General features: G+C 40.8%; 1 protein-coding gene across 2 annotated transcripts in view; it reads left to right on the top strand.

The window, feature by feature from the left end:
- Positions 1-14,042: 14,042 nt before the first annotated feature.
- Positions 14,043-22,050, top strand: part of LOC109033447 (uncharacterized) — a 74,699-nt gene continuing 66,691 nt past the window's right edge. The window contains exon 1 of one of the 2 annotated variants that reach the window (XM_072299290.1): positions 14,043-14,688. In XM_072299290.1, the coding sequence (XP_072155391.1) occupies positions 14,389-14,688 (300 nt within the window). In that variant the 5' untranslated portion in view covers positions 14,043-14,388. The remainder of the gene's footprint in view (positions 14,689-22,050) is intronic. The other variant, XM_072299288.1, reaches the window with a different exon arrangement.

Here is a 22,050-nt window from a genome sequence, read left to right as displayed (position 1 = left end):
ATAGTCATAGATGTCCATAAATAGCGAATAATCATCGAAATATTCGCATCAATGTCTCTTGATTCAAGAGGAAATATCGAGACAGGAAATTCCAAAGTATTTCTGCTTCAACTTTTCCCAGTATTCCTCTGTATCTTTGCGGACCAAGAGATTTTTCTCACGAGAGTTTTTCGACTGATGACCAAATCCTTCCCACGCGAGAAGTGGAATCTTGGAACGGACTCGACAGCGGCTCGATTGTTGAATCGATATCGATCCTTGATTGATAAAATGCATGGCTAAGATAAAGGTTTATCGATCAGAATCATTCGATAACGATTCAAGAATCGAGCCGCTTTAATCGTCCGGCTCGATTGTTGAAGCGATATCAAATGATCTTGATCGAGAGAATACATTGCTAAGATAAAGGTTTATCGATAAGAATCATTCGATAACGATTCAAGAATGGAGCCGCTTTAATCGTCCAACAATGCGGCTCGATTGTTGAATCTATATCGAATGATCTTGATCGAGAGAACACATTGCTAAGATAGGGGTTTATCGATCAGAATCATTCGTTAACGATTCAAGAATCGAGCCGCTTTAATCGTCCAACAATGCGGCCCGATTGTTGAATCTATATCGAATAATCTTCATCGAGAGAACACATTGCTAAGATAGGGGTTTATCGATCGGAATCATTCGATAACGATTCAAGAATCGAGTCGCTTTGTTAGTCGGTAACAGCGGCTCGATTGTTGAATCGATATCGAACCTTGATCGATAGAATGCATTGCTAAGATATGGGTTTATCGATCAGACTCCTTCGATAACGATTCGAGAATCGAGCCGGAGGCCGAGGGGCTGGTCAAGTAAGCGGATTGGAATATGATGACGAGGGGTCGCGAACTCGGGAGTCGGGGCGGGGCACAGAGGGTCGAGTCAATAGGAGAGCTCGGACAAAATTTGGAAACTTCAAACGCTTATAACTCCTTTTAAACAATACCTCGAGGTTCTGAAAGTGGTTTCATTGGTTTCCTCGTGAAATTGTCTTCAAATTGTACTCCTTGAACTTTAAAATGTGACGGAAATAAACATCAAAATTTGCAGTTTTAGTCAAAAATTTCATGTGCGACCTCTCTGATAGACTCGGTCCACTGTGCGGGGTCGGGGTCGAGGGAGAAAATTGAAATGAAGCTGAGTGCGGTGCCCGAATCCCGATTCCCGAATAGACGCATTTAACCTAAAAAGGAACTATGTCGCACGCAATTCCTATGAACATAGGTCCTTTTGGCAAAAATAGGTTCGGATGGCGAAAACAATAAGCGGGTTCATCGCATCGCGTCGTCTCGTAATGGGCCGAGCAACGGACGAGGCCGAAGGCGCTCGCTCGCCGCGTTGAATTCAAATGAGGGGTCTTCTGGTCAGTATCGAGATCAGGTACATTCCGAGCTCATTAAACAGTTAGCAATTCATTTGGACTGCCTTCTCCAATAAAGCAGCTAATATTTTAGGCTCATTTCTGAAACAACGTACGTGCTTCAATGTTCCAAAGCAGAGAAGTGGATCGCACTTAGCAAGAAGGAACCAGCGCGATTACAGTGCACTGTATAAAAAAACACATTGGATCTCGAGTCCAGACTCTTAAAAACATTGACAAGAAAATGGACTCTTGATTCAATCAGATTTAAGCTTAATTCAAAAGGAAATCCGCTCAAATTAAGAGGCTTGGTTCTTGATTTAAGCTTAAATCTTATTGAATCAAGAGTAATTTTTCTTGTCGATGTTTTTCAGAGTCTGAACTCTAGATCCAATGTGTTTTCAAAATCGTAGAAATTCTCTGAGGGTCTAGGTTTATTTCATTTTGGGGAATCCTTCCGAAATCCTGATTTTTCCTGATTTTTGACTGCGAAATCCTGATTACATAATTTTTCCAAATCCTGATTTTGAATGTAACTTCACAAAACTAGCTCGATAAAAAAAATCCGATCGGACGGCCGACTTTTCTCTAATCCTGCCTTCACGACCGGTTTTGTCTCAAATCCTGATTGACCTCAAAGTCTGATAGAATCGGGAAAATCCCGATACTGGATACCCTGCGTTCTCCTATACTTTTAAAAATACTCTTTATATGTACAGTGTTGACAGTTACACAACTATTTTCCTTTAAAATTGACAATTTTTTGGTAGGGAAGCAAAATCTATTTGCTGTTATCAAATTTTTTAGATAATGATGAAGCAACATTTTTACATCACTGTAATCGCGCTGGCTCCTTTTCGCTGAATGCGATCCAAGAGGAGTGTGGTAATTGAAAATCGGAAACACAGGAAAAAGCGGAAACAAGGCTAAAATACAAAATATAAAGGCAGGACGTTTCGGAACGTCGGTACGGGAGTGTGGTATTTACATTTCCACGAAAAAAAATTGAATGTTGCTTCAGCATTTATAATGTTAAAAAAATACGTGACAAGTATAAATGCTGATTTCACAATACAAAAAGCGACGTCAACTAAGTCCACGATTAAATGAACAAATTCAATGTTGAGTTGGAATTGTTTTAAATTTAAAATAAGCATTTGATACTTGTCGCACGTATTTTAACAGTATGAATCATAAGTCAACATTCAATTTTTTCCGTGTTGCAATGCGGAACTACTATTACTAACACTGGAGTACCTATAAGGAGAGAGTGCAGAGATATGGAGCAGGAGCTCTTAGAGTCCAAGAGGGCAGCCAACCCTTAAACACGAAAAACACTAGGAAAACACCGCTGACAATCTTCAGATGTCAATATGGACGTATTTCTGCCAAACAAAGCTATGTGCATTATGACGTGAGCCCTGTTGTATATATATTCTTATGGATCTTAGGGGCTCATGTCTTAATGCAGGGTTTCTACTGAGGTCCACAAAAATAAAATAAGTACTTTTTAGGTACATAAGGAAAAAATTACAGTACCTCGCCTTGGGGAAAAATTATGTACTATTTAAGTACCTTTTCGATATGCATCGCAATTCTTCGATTTTGGCACTGCCGCGCGTTTTACTTCGGCTATTCCCGTGGCCTTTTCGGCTGTTTCTGTCAAATCTAGGGAAATGCCTTATTCCGCTCCTCTACAACAACCGCGCTCTTACGGGCTGGCATTGCACTAATACTCCTGACGGACAACGCACAGAGGGTTGCATAACTATCAGGCGATCGAACTGAACGCGCAGCGCAAAATGCGAAAAATTACGGACCTTCCCCGAGATTTACGTACTTATAAGGTACTTACGGACCTACCTTAAAAAATGCGTACTTTTTCCGGACTTTACGGACTGGTAGACACCCTATAATGCACATAGTTCCTTTTTAAAAGTTAATTTTGCAACCTTGGAGTAAAGCCGCGTTCCCTCGTTTGGGAAACGACGGATTGGTCCTCGTCTCAGTTCAGTAAAATGACTTTTCATGTAGATGCAATTTCCCGCTTTCGCAGGCCCACACTTTGAGAAAAGGGCGGGACGCAAGAGACGCGCCGTTAAAAAGACAGGGAGAGCATCGAGAAGGCAATTTGGAGAGAAACTAATGGCCGAGCCATCTTAAAATAATCATAGAATCGAGTAAAGCGCCCGCGTGCGGATTAAGATTTTGGGTGCGGCGGAGTGTATAATAGCAAAGTTCCCCCGCTTGCAAACTTGCTCCGACAAAGCTCATCGGACTCTTGATTGGAGAATCAACATTTAAAGGCGCACTTTGAGACGGGGCTCCCCGCAGACTCCGACTTGGACGTAGTTCTACCAAAGAGACCTATGTGCAAGTGAGAAATATGGGGTGTGCTCGTTAGTTCTCTTTGCGTAAGAGTGAATGAGAATAATAAAGCGCCGGTGACGTCAGCGGCAACGACACCGGTCTCCGCGGTCGCCGCCGTCCGCCGGCCTCCGCATAAACTCATGAGCCCTGTCCACAAGGCTCTCTTGCCATGCCCGCGGCTCATGAGTTCCGCACTCAGTTGCACATAGGTCTCTTTGATAGAATGCAATATCCCGCTTTTCCAATTGGACGTAGTTCTACCAAAGAGACCTATGTGCAAGTGAGAAATATGGGGTGTGCTCGTTAGTTCTCTTTGCGTAAGAGTGAATGAGAATAATAAAGCGCCGGTGACGTCAGCGGCAACGACACCGGTCTCCGCGGTCGCCGCCGTCCGCCGGCCTCCGCATAAACTCATGAGCCCTGTCCACAAGGCTCTCTTGCCATGCCCGCGGCTCATGAGTTCCGCACTCAGTTGCACATAGGTCTCTTTGATAGAATGCAATATCCCGCTTTTCCAATTCTTCAAAAGGAACCACGCCCACTTTTACATTGCTTCTTATGCAGCTTCCTGGAGCACACCCCATATTTCTCACCTCCACATAGGTCTGTTTGATAGAAATACGTCCAAGTTTGCTCCAACGCGGTTCGGCCGGGCCCGCGATATTAACTGGACCTTCTCCTATTGATTTTGGTTTTAGTTCAGAGAGACAAGTCGAAATAGCTTCATCCAACCCTGAGAAAAATAGGATGCCGATTGAACTGCCAGAACCGAGTGATAAGGCTGTATCCGTCCGGTTTTCTGGAGACGATTGCATGGATTATATTCGATGGTGATTCGGTGTATAGTTTGGTTTTCTGCCGTGGAATAACGCCGTATTCCTACGTTCACGAGTTGCCAAATTGCCCCGGATAAAACATGTATTTTTGAAGAAAATTATGCGTTTTTTTCCTTGACATTTTCAGACGTTTTACATAAAATTGCGAACGAAATTGTCGGAAAAAATTGAAGAAAAACATTCACAACTTTCATAGTAAATTAGGTTTCTATTGAAGGAAATATGGTACCGTCTGAAAATTTTGATTTTTGAGAGAGGACAAAATTCGAATTCATGGACTGCCTTTAAACTTGGATTTTCATTAACTTTTCATCACCCTATGGAAACGGTAGACATTACATTGTAGCTTTTAAATATTTTATCTATTTAGGGTATCGTTCAACTAATTGAAACAAGCACAGGAAAAAATTCCATATTTTAGTCCTTGTTGAAAAATTGTGAAACTAAAACAAAATAATAAACCTTTCGCCTTTATATACGTACACATCCTAGATATACTGCCTCTCGAGAAACTCACAAGAGGAAGGATATTCAATGAATCGAGATTCGCTAACACATTCAATTTTAATTCTCACTGAAGAGGTCCATAATAATTGAATAAAAAAAATGATGTGTCAGTTGTTCCCCATGAAAATAGACTACATTTGCATATTTACATTCAATTGTAGCTGAATCAAATCTTATGGATTTCGCATTTTGTGACATTATGACACTTGCGAAGGGAGCTGAGATCAAATCATACGCTCCCCTCCCGTTCTGTGGAGCATCTGAGCGAAGAAAAATGCTAAAACTTACAAAATTCCTTCAAATCAATTAGTATGCAAACCAATGTCGGAGACAAGTTGAATAAGTTGCCTACATTCTGAACTGAAGGCGCACTTATAGAAAAACGCAACCCAGATTTACGGACACGACAGCGCAGCGCTCGGAGACGGCGATGCTGCTAATTAGCATTCGAAACGCAATAAGTCTTCTGTCTAATCGAATGAAACGAAAAGAGGGGGAGAGATAAAGGGAGAGAAAGAGGGGGGGAGAGAGAGAGAGAGATAAAGGGAGAGAAAGAGGGGGGGAGAGAGAGAGAGAGAGAGAAACATTTCTTTTCGGCAGGGTAGAACTGGTTTTTCAAAGCTAATTTTTGTCATCTTTAAGTGTATCCTCGGTTCTTTGATTTAGCATTTCGGCGCTCTCATATGTCCATTTCACAGATTGATAGTACCGCGATAGAATATCTTCTTTTCATGTAAAAATTGCTGAAATTTGAAACATCTCACGATCTAAAGAGGTAATAAGCAGCAAGATGAAGTTCAAAAGAATCCTGAAACCGAGTAAGTCTGGAAGTACGGAGGTACATTAAAAGCTGAGACGATTTGCCATGTTCACTCAAGGTTAGACCGTACCCTCAGATTTTCGTACATTTTCTCCTATCCAATACCTATTCGAAGTCGAGAAAAAATTTGTGAGTGCAGAGATAGAATGAACTACATCTCGAATATTGAGTCATATGAGGAAATCAAACTTCAGACCACTTTTCCTCGGTTCGATTTAGATTAGATTTGGTTCGAATCTGTTTTACTCGGCCCATACAGTGCCTGATTTCGAACAGAACTCGCAGTCAGCGCTAAGACTCTTTACTTGAGCTCAAGTGAGTGATATCCGTTTAAATTGAATCGAATTCAGCGTTCGGCTGCTTCACCTATTACTAAGCAGCGGTGGAGCAAAGTGTAGTTTTTCTACTGAGCACAAACACTAAGGTTCCATTTGATTTGAGTTTGGATGCAGTCTTACTGACTTATTGGGAGGGAAGGGGGGGGAGCTGCACCTATATTCCGGGTTTTCTATCAAGATTTTGAAATTATATCATCAAAGTGAAAAATCATGGAAAGACTCTTCCTGACTTTAAATCAATTAATTGGACGCATTTCTGTCAAACGGAACTATGTGCAGTATGACGTGAGCCCTGGTATGCGTGTATTCTTATGGGCCTCAGGGCTCACGTCTTAATGCACATAGTGTGATAGAAACACGTCCTATTGAACCGCAATACGATTGGGCACGTGACTTTAAGAATCATGATCCCCCCTCCCCTCTTTATCGCCCAAGGGAACTTGAAGAGATTTCTCTACCATGAAAAGCGGATTCTTTTGAGACGATTTCTTGTTCAAACCCGCAGTCCCAACTTCGCACGAAACAACCCAACAACCAAGGAAAAAGCCTGGTACGTACACGGAGAAAAAACCTCGTGCGTGGGACCCGAAGTTTAGGTCATATCGATCTCTGAAGTTTCCGGATTGAGCATCTGAACACTTTATGGCTAGCTATCGAGGTTCGGATCACATATCTGAAATTTCAGTTCTTACATCTGAAACTTCAGTTTTTGGATCTGAAACTTTAGTTCTTACATTTGAAGTACTTCGGTTTTCACATCCGAAAAATTTCGGTTCTCATATCTGAAGTATTTCAGGTGTAACTGAAGTTTCAGATGTGTGATCCGAACCTCGACAGCTAGACCTAAAGTATTCAGATGCTCAATTCGGAAACTTCAGAGATCCATATGACCTAAACTTCGAGTCCCACGCACGAGTTTTTTTTCTCCGTGTATACGGACGGTCTAAAACACCCTGGATATTGGAATCATCCATTATGAACAGGAATCCTTCATTTCGTATTTTTGCGATTTCTGTTCATTTCGGGGTTGTCTAAATTACAACTACAAGGTTAGTGGACCTCCCGAGACAAAATGACCTGATGTTATTCCAGAATTGTTTCGCAAAAACTGAACAAGAAGCTTGTTTCTCTATTTGCGCCTTGAATCAGTTAATTGATTCTGCCACGAAAATTGTCTCAGGTCCAAAGCAATAATTCAAGATTTTCAATCAAACGGAATTAAGGAGACAAGTCATGCAAATTACGAATTTATTGAGGTACTCACGCAAATTTATCCATTGTGAATGATCCTTCACCCTCAATTCACGCATAACGAATTCGGGGATAAAAAACACTTTTAAGGCAAAAGAGCGTTCAGTCGCGCTGGTCAAACGGCGTTTTATTTTCTTTCCTCAGACAAAAATGTTTCGAGCGAATTCAGAAAACTAGCCAAGTCACTGATTCTTAAATTCAAAAACTGAATAGCCGAATTGCAGAAGCAATTGAGAAGTACAGATACCCGCAAAATTTACAATTGATATTCACAAACCACATTTTTAACTCTGAAATAATTTTTAAATACTTTACAAGCGCAAATGACGTAACGAATTAAAATAAACTATGTAAACGCCAACAACAGCGTAGCACCATTTGACTACGGAACTAGACGGAAAAATCAAAGCAACATTAATATCAAACAAATTTCAACGTCCGATGCGAGGAACATTAGAGTCGGCACGATTAGAACTTGAGAGATTTATGGATCAAATCGAGGGGAATCATACGACACGGCGGCAGTTCAAAGCGAGCGAAGCGCGTAGTAAAAAGTTAGCAGTTAGAATCAGTTTCAAACTGCGCATTCAAACAAATACGACGTAAAGCACGTATTTACACGTCACGTAACGCAATAATTCTACCGAACAGGTTTAATTTTAACTTTACAGACGTAACATCCGCATCAAGTTGAATTCAGAGAAATCAGTGATGGAAAGCTACGGTCAATCGAGAAATATACTATCATCGTAAAGCACCATGATGTAACGCACCATAATGTATCCCCATCGGACGGTTCCACTTTATTTTTCGTGACGCCACAGCCGAATCAGTTGAGCAAATGCGCCATGATTAGCTAGAATCAGGTATTTGAGGTGAATTCGCGGTAAACCGCGGTATACTGTAAAGTTACGTGGCCTGATATCAAGTGTTAAACGGTCTTATGCGATAAAACTATGAACTTATGCGACAGTGAATGATGCCCCCTAACCATTTTGGTTTCAATTTTGTTCACGGGGTAGCCGAATCAGTTTGAAATCCACTACGCAACAACTACGCAAAACGGCAGTAAAATTTAACAGGGCATAACGTAACATGAACACTAAATATTTCCTTTAAATAGTTCTGATTTGATTTTGACCAACGCAAAACCGTAAAAATACGTACCGAGAAAGAGGATTAATCGGAAAACGTATATCACGTAGAATTAAACGGAACGTGACGTATATACGTGACGTAGATGGATACCGAATGGTTCTCCCGAATAGTTCTGATTTAATTATTTCTGACCGAGAAACCGAATCAGTTGAAAATTGAGTGCGCGCGTAGGGAGAAAAAAAGGTCAATCATAAAACGTACGTTTACGTAAAACCAACCATAAAACTGTGAAAATTAACCTTCCGTGACATAACGTAAAAACGTAACGTCCAACCTAAACCGGTGCACCATGGATTAGTCCTGATCTGATTTTTACAATCGATGGTGCCGAATCATTCTAAACCCAGACGAGCGGCCAATGAGAAGCTGGGATGCACACCGGAACGTACACTCAGCGTAACGTACACTCAGTGTAACGCACATTCAGCGTAACGTACATTCACCGTAACGTGCATTCACCGTTACGCGAACACTGAGTCGGCACACCACTAAGAAACTCCCCGGGTCGGTTCTAACTTGATTTTCACAGTCGATGGTACCAAATCAGTTTGAAACGAGGCTACAATCAACAGCCAAACGTGCATTTACGTCACGTAAGACTCAACCGAAGGTGAACACTAGACCGATGCCACGGAGCAGTCTCAACGATTGCGTGGGAGGAACGATGGTATCGCGAATGGAAAGAAGATCCCGACCAGAGCGGTGGTGGCGACGAACCAGGGATCCTTCTGGCGGCACGCGAGAAGGGACGTGCGAGCGAGGTACGGTCGGCACGACTTACGCGGAGGAGAGACCCGCGGGTTGTGGACGTGGGTGACGGGACGGGAGCGCTCGGCCGTGTTCGGCGGGTTGCCGAGCAGTCGCGTGACCGGCGCTAAGCGCCCCCGCGGAGAGCCGACCCGCGCCGTGTCCCTAAATGCCATATCTATAGCCCTGGGGTCGTACTCACAGCCGTTCGAATAACTGATACTTTCCTTCAGAGTCCCCGTATGGTTTATATTGTGGTGAAGGGAGGTTCGAGGGAACCCTTCCCGTAACATCATAAAATCTAAGAGAAAATGGATCGCGCTCAGCAAAAGGAACCAGCGCGATTGCTGAGTTGTAAAAATGTTGCTCCTTCATAATGGAGATGTTGCATGTGTGAGGAATTTGCGATTTGCCTGTTGATTCTTATGCAAAAGTTCGCGAGAAACACGATGGTGCCACTGGTTTTTTCTGAAATCATCTCCCAAACTCAGAAAAAGCTCTCAAAGTGAGGCTAAAATGGAGGGGATAATCCCACCCTACCCTGAGAGTCCACCTCTACATCAAAACAAACTCTCCATGCAAAGATAGGGAGCAAATACATTAGCAGGGTTGCCGTGTTTTCAGTTTTGGAGTCTCCAAATAAAGTGGCATTGCTGCTAAGGTATTTGCTCCCTATCTTAGCATGGAGAGTTTGTTTTGATGTAGAGGTGGACTCTCAGGGTAGGGTGGGATATCCCCTCCATTTTAGCCTCACTTTGAGAGCTTTTTTTGAGCTTGGGAGATGATTTCAGAGAAAACCAGAGGCACCATCATGTTTCTCGCGAACTTTTACGTGAGAATCAATAGTCAAATCGCAAATCCCTCACACATGCAACATCTCCATTATCTAATGAATCTCTCAGAATGCCGCGATTATTCTGACGCGCTTTGGGATAATAAGCGCGTCAAACACATTGCGGCCAGCGTTAAACGCATATTAGCGCCTGCAAGACTGGAGGAATACTTCACAAATTGCGCCAAGCAGTGCGGTCGGTGTTAAGCGCATATTAGCGCCCACAAGACTGAGTGAATAATTTTCGCATTGCGCCGAAGTGTAGTCGGTCAGTAAGTTGGCGCGGAACACATATCAGCGCCATTTAATTTCAAAGAGTTAAAATTCACAGGAACGAAAAACAACTATCCATCTACTACCTATCTTTATGTTAATGAATGTCGAATAAATATCTTCGAGGCCATGCGGAACGCATTTAGCATGAAGGGACCAACGCGATTACAGAGTTGTAAAAATTGTGCTTCTTTATTATTATCTAAAAAAAAATTTAGAATAGCAGATAGTTTTTGCATCCCAACAAAAAATTGTTCATTTTAAAGTAAAATAATTGTGTAAATTTTAATACAGAAACAAAGTATTTTTAAAAGAAAAGAATAAGTTGCACGATTTTGAAAACACAGCAAACCCGCTAGTTTCTTTTTGCAAAATGGGATCCAATTAAGAGTCCGCGTTGAATAGGGAAAGTGCGTGACCATCAGATCTTCCCGCGCTTTTTTCTCAGCCAATCAGACACCCGAAGACCAGTTTTATTTCCATATAGAAAATAATATGGGAAATCGAAACCACTAATTAATTTTGAATTCAGTCAATTTATGGTCAAAAATAAATGTTAACGACTGACTTCTAGAGGATTTGGCGTTTCTATTGATGATTATGTTCTACTTGCTCCAAAAAAACACCAAAGATCTTGAATTTTGAAATTTCAATTATTTTCCACTTGGGTCGATGTCTTAGACTGTCTATTCAGCTCTCTGGTTAAGAACATGTTTTTAACAAAAATTGACCGAATTCGCAAAAACTATGAAGTTTCGATTTCCCATGTTATTTTTCATACGAAATGAAAGAGTGGTCGTCTGGTGTCTGATTGGCTAAAAAAAGAGCTAGAAGATTTGGTAGTCGATTAAAATGTTGTTTTCGATTCGCCTTCAGCTGTGTCCACAGCAATTGTTGTTATGAATATGTTAAGCGTGCTGATAATAGCTCATTACATACTTGACTATTTTGAGGGATTTTATTTGTACATGAGCAATTCGCCTTCAGCTGCGTCTGCAGCAATTATTATTCCTGATATGTCGTGCATGCTGGTTGTAGATCATTACATACTCGACTCTCTGAAGACGTTTTGAGTGCGCAAGTAGAGCACTCTGTTGGAGGACACCAGAGGTGAAATTGAATGAATCGCTCTATCTCTACTTCGTTCGTTCTCCAACAGGTAGCGATACACACGCACATAAAACGCCTTCAGAGAGTAGCGCAAGTAGAGCACTCTGTTGGAGAACACCAGAGGTGAAATTGAATGAATCGCTCAATCTCTACTTCGTTCGTTCTCCAACAGATTGCGCTACATACGTACGTAAAACGCCTTCAGTGAGAAGCGTGTGTAATGAGCTAAAATCAGCACGCCTAACATATTTTTAACAACAATTGCTGCAGCCGCAGCAGAAGGCGAATTGTTCAGTCTAGAAAAGAGTATGATAGGAAGTTTGCTTGGAACGAGGGGGGTATGTATTCAATCGGACAATGATTCGATGGACAAATGAATACAAAATCTGATAAAAAAAACAGTAGATAACTTGCAGTTCCTATCACAATTTCAAATTGCAATGTCTGCTTGAAAATAGGATCAGCCAAGATTTTGATTTTCCGCGATTTTAAGTCTCTGCCATATATTCACCCCCTTGCAAACCAATTTTGGGTGCGTATTGTTACATTTTCTCCCGCTTCAAAACCACTGTGACATGTACATGCGTGTCCGTTGTTTCGTAATCTACGTAAAAAAGTCACCGTAATTGAAATGTGAAGAATAAGAACACTGACATAAAAACTAAAATTCAAATGGAACTACAGAGAATGTGACGATTCACGAATGACTCCAGGAATAACAGAGGATCGGGGGGGGGGGGGGGGGGGGCTGAATTCAATTATTTATCCTGTGAAACTTTTCCAATCTAAGAATCAGATATAAGATCTGTCTTCTTTCGTGTCACCATACATTTTTAATGATGTATTTAAAATTAAAATGACTTAAAATGATCACCGACATGAATACTTGATTGAATTCATGGAGTATTGGGTAGTAAAGAAATGACTGCCGATTTTTTGTCATAACTGAATCAGAACTCGCATGCAGTCATGCATTGTGGTACGCTTTAATGTCATTTTTTAATGAACCGTTGATTAGCTTTCCCGTTGCTGCACGAACTTTGCTAGTTAGCGCCTACTCGATTGACCTGAGCGGAAGAGAACCTGCCGCGGTTCATAATTGGCCAGCTCTCGTTTTACGGAGACCTTCCTTTCCTTGTTAGTGGTGATCAATTTGAAACTCTAAAATTTATCCCGAAGTTGCCAAATTTAGGATCAGTGAATGTGTAACTTTACATCGTTTCGCGTTCCGTCCTTTTTCGCGTCTTTTTTTCTCTTTTAAGATTGAGCAATCTATAGACAGTGCGAGATAGCGACAACCTACGTGGACAAGTTTTTAGGTTTAAATTGAAACAATGTTGGAAATTTTTTCCAGGTTGATCAAGTTTCTATGTTTGGTTACTTCGTAAAAATTTGGACATCCTATCATGATGACTGTTGATTTCTCGGAAGCTCTTCCAAAACATGACAGACTATCAACATAACCTTTAAAATTTGCTTTCGGTTGAAATCTTTAAACCTACTCAATTCTGTAAGATTCAAAATTTAAAGTGACGCTACGTTTTCGATTCACGTGAAAATTCCGATTCTGCTCCTTAAGAACTATCTCATTTTTGCCAAATTAGACAGTGACAACTACCGAATGGTTCGTTTAAAAAATTAATTATTTCAGGCACACTACCATGTTTTGTGAACAAAACAGAACTGCATGGTTCAGAGCGATCGATATACCTTCAATTCCCCACCAATTTATTATCTAAACAAGTATGACGTTTGCGAGATCTATGCCGAGCAAAAAGTGGAAGAGGAAAAAATCTTAGATCTTTTTATTTCCGCAACATTATGAAAATTGACGGCCCTGAAGACTTCGGAAGAAGCTTCAAAACATTTTCCGATAATTTTTGCCGCGAATCGAAGATTACGTATCAGTGTCACCCGCAATTGGAGGTACGTGCATGTAGTCCATTCGATATGCGGATTTAATTCGAGTTTTAACACAAATGTGGAGGTGTACGCTTAAAAAAACTGAAGCTTTAGCACAATGGCCGACCACAGACTTCGTTAAAAATGCTGGCTAGATCGTTGATCTTTTTAATTGTTACCCTGGTCGCCAGGTCTACGTCCGATGGAGATGACCTTGGACGTGGACTTCATCCCACCCTTAGTGGAAATGAATACATCTCCCCCGGTGACATTGGCCATGCGAAGAGGAATAACCTCTCAAAACAAACCAGGGAGGAAAACCAAGATGAGAGTCTCCTATTCAAGACAGGTGCCGAATCAGGATCACCTTCGAAATCACGGGTAAACTTAAATATTAATCCAGAAACGAAGAGGAATAATCTCTCAAAACGAACCTTGGAGAAAAACCAAGATGAGAGTCTCCTATTCAAGAGAGGTGCCGAATCAGGATCACCTTCAAAATCACGGGTAAACTTGAATATTAATCCAGAAACGCAAACGATCGACGACTCAAACACCCCATCCGAATCAATATCGAACCCGAATCCAGTCATAGAAATGAGTTTCGCAAACGACGATGCCTCGTCCGAAATCAGAGCCAAAGACACCGCCACGACGGCAACGATGAGCGATGTCATAAGAGCCCTTTTCGACCGTGGCAGCGGCGGAGTGGGCACACGGGACTGTTCCCACTCCGGACGAGCGGCCAGCAAGAAGGGCTACTTCAACTGCAACCGCCCGGTGAGGAAGGGCGAGGCGGGACTCGTGTTTAACGAGGGCGGCGAGGACGATCCGACGATCGACCGATGGAGTTCGAAGGGCTGCCCGAGGACGACGACGAAGATGACGATGACGAGGACAAGAAAAGCGATGGATGGAATGGGACTGGGCGATTCGTGCCCGCGCGGAACCGACACCGGCTGCCGTCGCACGAGAGCATCACCGGGGGCCGGACGATCTCCATCCAGGAGATGCCCTTCCTGGCCATCTTGAAGGTGTTCAAGGAGCACGGCCCGACGTACTGCACCGCCTCCATCGTCAGCGATAAGTGGGTCCTCTCGGCGGCCCACTGTGTCGGGAGAATCACCGATCCCAGAAGAGTTGAGGTTAGTCTCTAGTTATGGATAGAGTACCTATATTAAGAGAGAATGGGCACTGGGCCCCATGGAGAGGTTTAGGACCCAAAAATGGCGGTGCTTTGTTTTGGTTTTTGTGGATGGGAGGGGGGTCAATTGCCAACTTTTGACGGTTACCACATCCGTACTTGCTGCCAACCTCATACATTCAAGATAATTTTTCTCAAAAATTGCACACGATTAGTCTTAAAATATGTAAAGAAGTCGCAAGAGTGCATTTGAGTAAATTTCTCGTTACGATAAGCAAAGAAAACTACATTTTGAGTCATTTTGCATTACATTAATTTATGGCGTCCGCCATTTTTGGGTCCTAAGGGCTCCATTCAGCCTAAGATGGCTGAGCCAATCAGAGGTGGTAACCCAGTGGCCATACTCTCTCAATATAGGTACTCTAGTTATGGATCACTGGAAAACATATGTAGAGTACATACAGCCGTAATGTAAGTGGGAGAGCTGGCGCCATTTTTAAGCATTTTCCATGTCCCGAATTCTGAGACTCCTGTGTGACGCCGGGTCACTTTTTCGATACATAATCGATTGTTTGCGATACACGGGTACCCGGCCATCCGATGACAACAACACCACCAAAGGAGAAAGGAGTTACCACGTATTCCACACCGCCATTTTGGATCGAAAATGTATCGAAAAAGCGACCCGAACTCGGCGCACACCGGGCTCGGAATTCGTCGAGCAGAACATGGCGCCAGCTCTCCCATTTACATTACGACTCTATGTACTCTATGCTGTTCGAATAGTTGCTCGATTGGTTTCCGCGCCTGAAAAGCGCGGAATTACCCGAGTTTCATCTCAAAATCGCAAAGAATGCACGATGTTAGCTCAGTATCTCTATATGCTAAGTCAGAAATCAAGCGACTTTGAATTCACTATCGCGTGCCTTATTTTCAGCAGATTCCTTAAAGCAATCCGAATTACGTTCATTTACTCTCGGAATCAAAGAAAGGTGCTTAATTTCAGAAGCGAATTTTTCATAAAAAGTTAGGAATGCGCGATAATCACCACAATATCGCGGTAAATACGTGATTATGCCAACGGTTCTGTAAGAAAAAATTGAGAAATGACGGGATAAAAACCACAATATAGCGGCAAATTCGCCATTACTCCAACGGTTTTGTAAGATCATTAAAAATAACACGTTCTTCACCTCGATATCACGGCATTTTCTCAAATTGTTCAGCCGATGAATAAGAGTGCAAAATAAACAGTAATTGCACCTCAACATGGCTGAAAATACGTGCATTTTGTATCGATGAGAGCATAAAATTCATAAACTTTAGAAACTTGAGATAAGCTTAAATGCTAGGATTTTCATTCAATTTGGCGTAGTATGTATCACATACCTACTAAGGAAATCGAATATTTGCTCGCTTAGTTTCCACGTGTGAAAACGTGAGTTTCATGTAAATATTGCGAGGTATGTGCGGTATATCCTGCGGATACCTTAAATCAAAAGGAGTTACGCGCGATTCATACCCTTAGATAGTGCGCAGTTTTCGGAGCGTTTTCATAAAAAATATAAAATTTAAAGAAAATCGCCCGATATCGGGACAAATACGCGATTTTTCCAGGGGATTGGTAAAAAAGAATGAGAGATTGCGTGATGATCACATACATTTTGTGGCAATTTATCACGAGAAGCAAGATTTTTCCAGCTATATTTCCCAGTGGCGAGGCGTGAATAATCGATTATCGATATTTCTCCATTTGAAGCTATGGTAAAGAATCGATTATTACGGTGTTCGCTGCGAATGCCCTGTCTATCGATTCTTTCCCATAGGTTTTAATGGCAAACCAATTCGCAAAGCACGCCACGCCACTGATGTTTTCTTTAAAAAAATTAGAAATTACGCAGGAATCACCGCAATATTGCAGCAAATCCGCAGTTTTTTTGGCGACTTTATGAAGTCCGTAAAAATAGACTGATTTAGTAGCCATTTCATTCGATATAAAATCGAATCCTTGGTTCAAATGTAAACAAACGCAGAATCTTGTTACTGATTCGCGTCCTTTGAGCCATGGTGGAAAAATACGTCCAATAGTTCTTAAAATCGAAATTTCTCGTGTTTAAAGAGTCCTAAATTGATTATTGACCGGTCAATGACTGCATTTTTTAAATTAACACATTTAACTCATGACGAATTCGTAAATAAGGTTATGTTAGTTTGTTCTACTTTGAACTAAGAATTTCATATTATAACGAATGACGTAGTCACTACGTCAGTCTATTACGCGTTATTCACTTGAACATTCTCAAATTTACCAGCGAATGATTAGGAATACAAAAGGACATACGATTTTCTGCTCAATATTGCGGAAAATACGCAATTTTTACAACGATCGGAGCTTAAAATTTATTGACGTCAGTGACTTGAAGTAGGCGAAAAGCTATGATTTTCCTTCAATTTCGTATGATACCACACATCTACTCCAAAGTTCAAATTACTACTAATCCCCAATTGAATCAGTGAGAACAAAAACACACGAACTAGGGGGCTCGAAAATGCTCAATTTTCATTTAAGACTGTCAATTTTTTTGAAGGTCATTGAAGTTAGCGCATCTCTTCCAACTTGGATCGTTAAAGGGTCCTTAATTACTCGTCTTTTGGTACCAAAATTCTACATTATAAAGCCTAAAACAACATACAAAAAAAAAAACGAAGAAAATTCTTCATTTTAGACTAATTTCTTCGCCTACTGTGCAGTTTTGTGTTTGTCTTGATTATTTCGAGTTGGTGTGTTTTCGTCCTCTCTGATTCAATTAAGGAGAGAAAAATCGATCCGACGAATCGATTTCAGGTATATTTACTCCCTGATATCTTTAAAAACGAAAAAAATTCAAATATGATTTACATACCGATGAGGAACAAGCAGGAAACACAGCGGCATTCTGGAAAAGAGAAAATTAAAAAAAAAATTGTCAATATATGTTCATGGAGGGTTAAAAATTGATGATACAGTAGACTCTGAATTATCCGGATAAATTGGTGCCGGGACCGATCCGGTTAAAAAAAAATCCGGATAATAATAGGAAAAACAAACACCACCAACCAACACCACAGTAAACTTATGTGATCTTAATAAGTTTATGAATTTTTTTATTGGGTCCATTTTAGTTTCAGAATGGGTCCACTAACTGGAATACCTTGCGATCTAGCTTGGTTCAGCCACAAAAATAAGGCTTCGTCTACTTTTGGGTACTTTCCAGTTTTCTTATCAGAACTTATCGGAATGCGTACGTAGTTACATGGTTGCAAAATCGATCCGGATAATCCAGAGTCCGGATAATACGAAGCCGGATAATCCCTAGTCTACTGTAGTACGAAAAATAATTAATGCGCTTAAGGACACAGGAGAGCCCTGCAGGCCGATTATTCTTCGATGTTTTTCGGACGGACAAGGATGATATTGGTTAAATGACATTTGACCAAGACATTTGAACGGTACAAAAATGACAAGAAAAGTTCCGCACTGTCAAATTAGAAAAATATTAGTCTCTTCATTGAGTTTCCTTTTCTTTACATGAACCAAACGACCGAGAAATTTTCATCGAAAACACCCAGAACTTGATAGGTCTTCCAATACGTGATTTTTCACCTTGACATTTGACGGATTGAGTGATTTGACTATTACCGTCAGAGACAAGAGACCCTCCACTAGTATCTTGGCCATTGTGGAAGCTTTCACTTTCGGGACTTCAGCATTCTACTGTTGACTTACCTACATGGTTGATGTTCAACAACGTGTTGGCAGTTTCGTTTTGCAAACAAGCCGAAAATGGCCGACGTTTGGGAAACTTGTTCGGCTCATGACGTCATCCGAAGCTCATCATCGACCATGTAGGTAAGTCAACAGCCGAAACTAGGGTGATAATTGTTGCTCCCTAGTATTGTCCGTAAGGAATTGTTGAAACCCCGAAAGTAAAAGCTTCTACCTGTCGCTAGAGGCCAGTGGAGGGTATCTTGTCTCTGATTACAGTCGTTTGGCGGATATCGAATCTTAAAATTTACTTACTGGACAACCGTCGTAAATTCTGGTGATGCTTAAGGGCCGTCCATAAATTACGTAAGGTAATACTGTAATCTCTAGGGGGTGAGAGGAGGGGGGGGGGGTTGAGGAGAGCGTTACGCCGTTTTGTTTTCACTTTCACGTGTTGAAGGATAGGGACGCTACATCAAAAAAGCGTTACGGGGGGGGGGGGGGGGGGGTGTTTGGTCTAATATGCCGAACAAGGGCGTTACGTAACTACCCCTTACCAGTCTATCTTGCTACGCAGAGTGTAGGAGTGATAAAAAAGTCCGGTAACTGTCAGCTGCGGACGGACAGTGCATTAATACTTAAATTAAATTGGAAGAGAATAATGGAAAGACTATCAGATACGTACCAGGTGAGAATTATCCAATTGCCCGACGCCAAGCTGAAAGCACTCACAAAGTTGACACTAACTCCGCACTATGCACTGAAAAATTAGCCGTAAAAAGGATGCTTTGATTATAATATTATTATTCTATAATATGTATTATAATTAATATAATTATAATACTAAATATTTGAAAAATTACAGATTCGCCAGGATATGAATCATAACCAGGCATACGTGGTTAACTTATTTAAATTCTGCCCAAATAAGGTGTTTACATGTTCTATCGTGGAATGCAGACAAGAGAGGAAAAACCATAAAAATAAAATAATGATTGCAATGATAATAAAAGGTGTACTTCTTGAAACCAAAAATACAATCAAGAGCGAACTTTCTTCCGGTTGGTCACAGAACGAAACCAGGAAGAAAAGGAAAAATTATGATGCATTTTTAAAGAGCATGCCGAGTAGGTATGCCATGCATTATTGCATTACTCCATTATGTTGATGTCAAGTTGTCCGGCAGGGTGCGACATTTTTTTCAATTATTGTTAGGTTTTAAATAATTTGGTTACTTTTTTAAGACATGATAAAATATAACTTGATTACTTAACGCTGAATCATTGTGAGTAATGAATTGCATCAGTGATATCGCTTCGCTAAAGAACACTAGGGTGTGCCGTTTTACTGCAATAACGCGCTCTTTTCGGAACTACAAAACTAAAATCTCCAATAACACGAACGGCAACCAACAATTTGGAAGTTATTGGTTTGAATTTCATACTTTTCCAAGTCATGGATGACTAAAAATGTGCCAAATATACAGTGGCATCTATCTTTAAGCTTACTCACACATACAAAAAAGATCGGTCATAATAATTTTTTTTAACTTTAATCCTCTAATGTTATTTTAAATAGTTGTCAATAGTTGCACAGTGGTGAATTTTTGCAAAGCAACCTACAATTTGGAAGTTTTTGGTTTGAATTTTATATTTATCCAAGTCATAGCTGACTAAAAACCTGTCAAATATATCGTGGAATCTATCCTTAAGCCAGAGGCGGATCCAGCAATTTGACAAAACCGGATTTCCTCCATTTAAACCTGTGCTAAATAATCGATTCTTGTCAGAGCACCTGGCCCCTCCAAGGATCAATACATTTCCATATGTTTAAACGGTGAAAAGACAATTTTGCCGATTTGCTGGATCCGGCCATGCTTTAAGCTTACCGACACATGCAAAAAATATCAGTAATAATCCTTTTCTTAAAACTTTAATTCTCTAATGTTTTTTAAATAGTTCTCAATAGTTGCACAGTGGTGAATTTCTGCAAATAGGTGAAGAATAGTATTGAAACCAGGGCTGCCGATACGCTTCTCGCTCAAGTTTCGCGAATTTTTCTCTCGCATTCGCAACTACGATTCGAAATTGTCCTCACTTGCTACTCATCGTCCTCAATTTAACTCACTTCTACTCACCGTTCCCAATTTTACTCACTTCTACTCTCTTCTACTCACTTTTACTCATTTCTACTCACTTTTACTCACTTTTACTCTCTTCAACTCACTTCTTACTCACATTTTTTAATTCACTTTCTTCTCACCGTTCTCAGTTTTCACTCCTTACTCTCTCTTTTTCTCAAATTTCCCCACATTTTACTCGCTGTTCTCAATTTTACTCTCTCTTTGTTCACTCCTCTCAATTTTACTCACTGTAACTCGCATAAATCGCAAGAAAAACAAATTTTCTAAGGATAATTAATCATTCCATCGATCGCTTCAACACACTCCGAGACACAGATGGAAGTTACTCGTGTTTCACTCGCCGGTGCTCAAATTACTCGCAAATCGTCAGCCCTGGTTGAAATATACTTATTAGCAGTAATTCTCATACCGCTCCTATTGAAAACCATTCCTTTTCCACTACAAAAAAATAGTTGAAAAGGGGGCTTTGGGGAGCTACGGTGACCCAAATGATCAAAAAAGGACTATCGTCACAACGTTAGAAGACTGTGGTAACATTCATAATATTAAAGACCGGTGACGAACCACGGTAATAACAACAAATACATGACTGCTGCAAAAAAACTATGCAAGTTTGTATGTCAGTATCTTACGTTTCCACTTCATCGTGGTTTTCTGAATCAAGTAAAGACCAAATTGGGTTTGGGATATGGTTATTGTAAGGGGTGAATTTCATTTCGCTGTCAGGCTGCGAGGCATTACTTCGATATCAGCTGAAGATGTAAACATGGAAAAACTATAATAAAAACGAAATACGGCGAAAGTCGCCAAAACTCTACGAGCTTAGAATAGATGTTAAAATTGCTAATCGACGACTTTTTCGTCTTTGTCAACTACTCCTGTTCCTGCTAATGATAGTGCTTCTTCTACACCTGTTTGTCCGTTGCATCGTCGCTGTCTCCTGCTCGTTCTCCGTCGTCTTATACTTTTCTTTCTGATTCTTCCTTGACTTCTGCTGTTTCCTCCTTTTAAAGGTGATTTGAATATTTTAAATCGAGGATTTTTTCTTGCTTTCCTGAGGTTGCTATTGCTGTTCTAGCTTCTATGATCATTTTAATTTTATTCGTCCGCTGCTGCTTCTTCAATCACTTCCTTTTCTCCTTCTTTTGATTCCTCTTTGCCACTGTTTCTTTTCCAGCCTGGGTTGAATCTTGCACGTTGACGGATTTTTCTCTTTTCAGCGCCTACTAATCCTTTTTTGTCTGCTACTTCTGCTGTTCTTGTTTCTGTTTTTTAGCGTCTTGTTTAATCCAAGTAAGGAACTATTTTCGTCTTGCAGCTGCATTTGACATTTAAATGTAGATAATCTTGTAAGGTTAAAATAAGCACTCAAAAATTTAATTTTGAAGATAAGTAGCTTAGTTAAAGTACATCAAGTACACTGACGGGGTGACTATGTGAAAGAATCTGTAGCTCAAAAAATTGAAAATTGTAAG

Source organism: Bemisia tabaci, chromosome 4 (assembly GCF_918797505.1).
Source record: "Bemisia tabaci chromosome 4, PGI_BMITA_v3".
NCBI classification, from domain to species: Eukaryota; Metazoa; Arthropoda; class Insecta; order Hemiptera; family Aleyrodidae; genus Bemisia; species Bemisia tabaci.
This window is presented reverse-complemented; position numbering and strand designations above follow the sequence as displayed.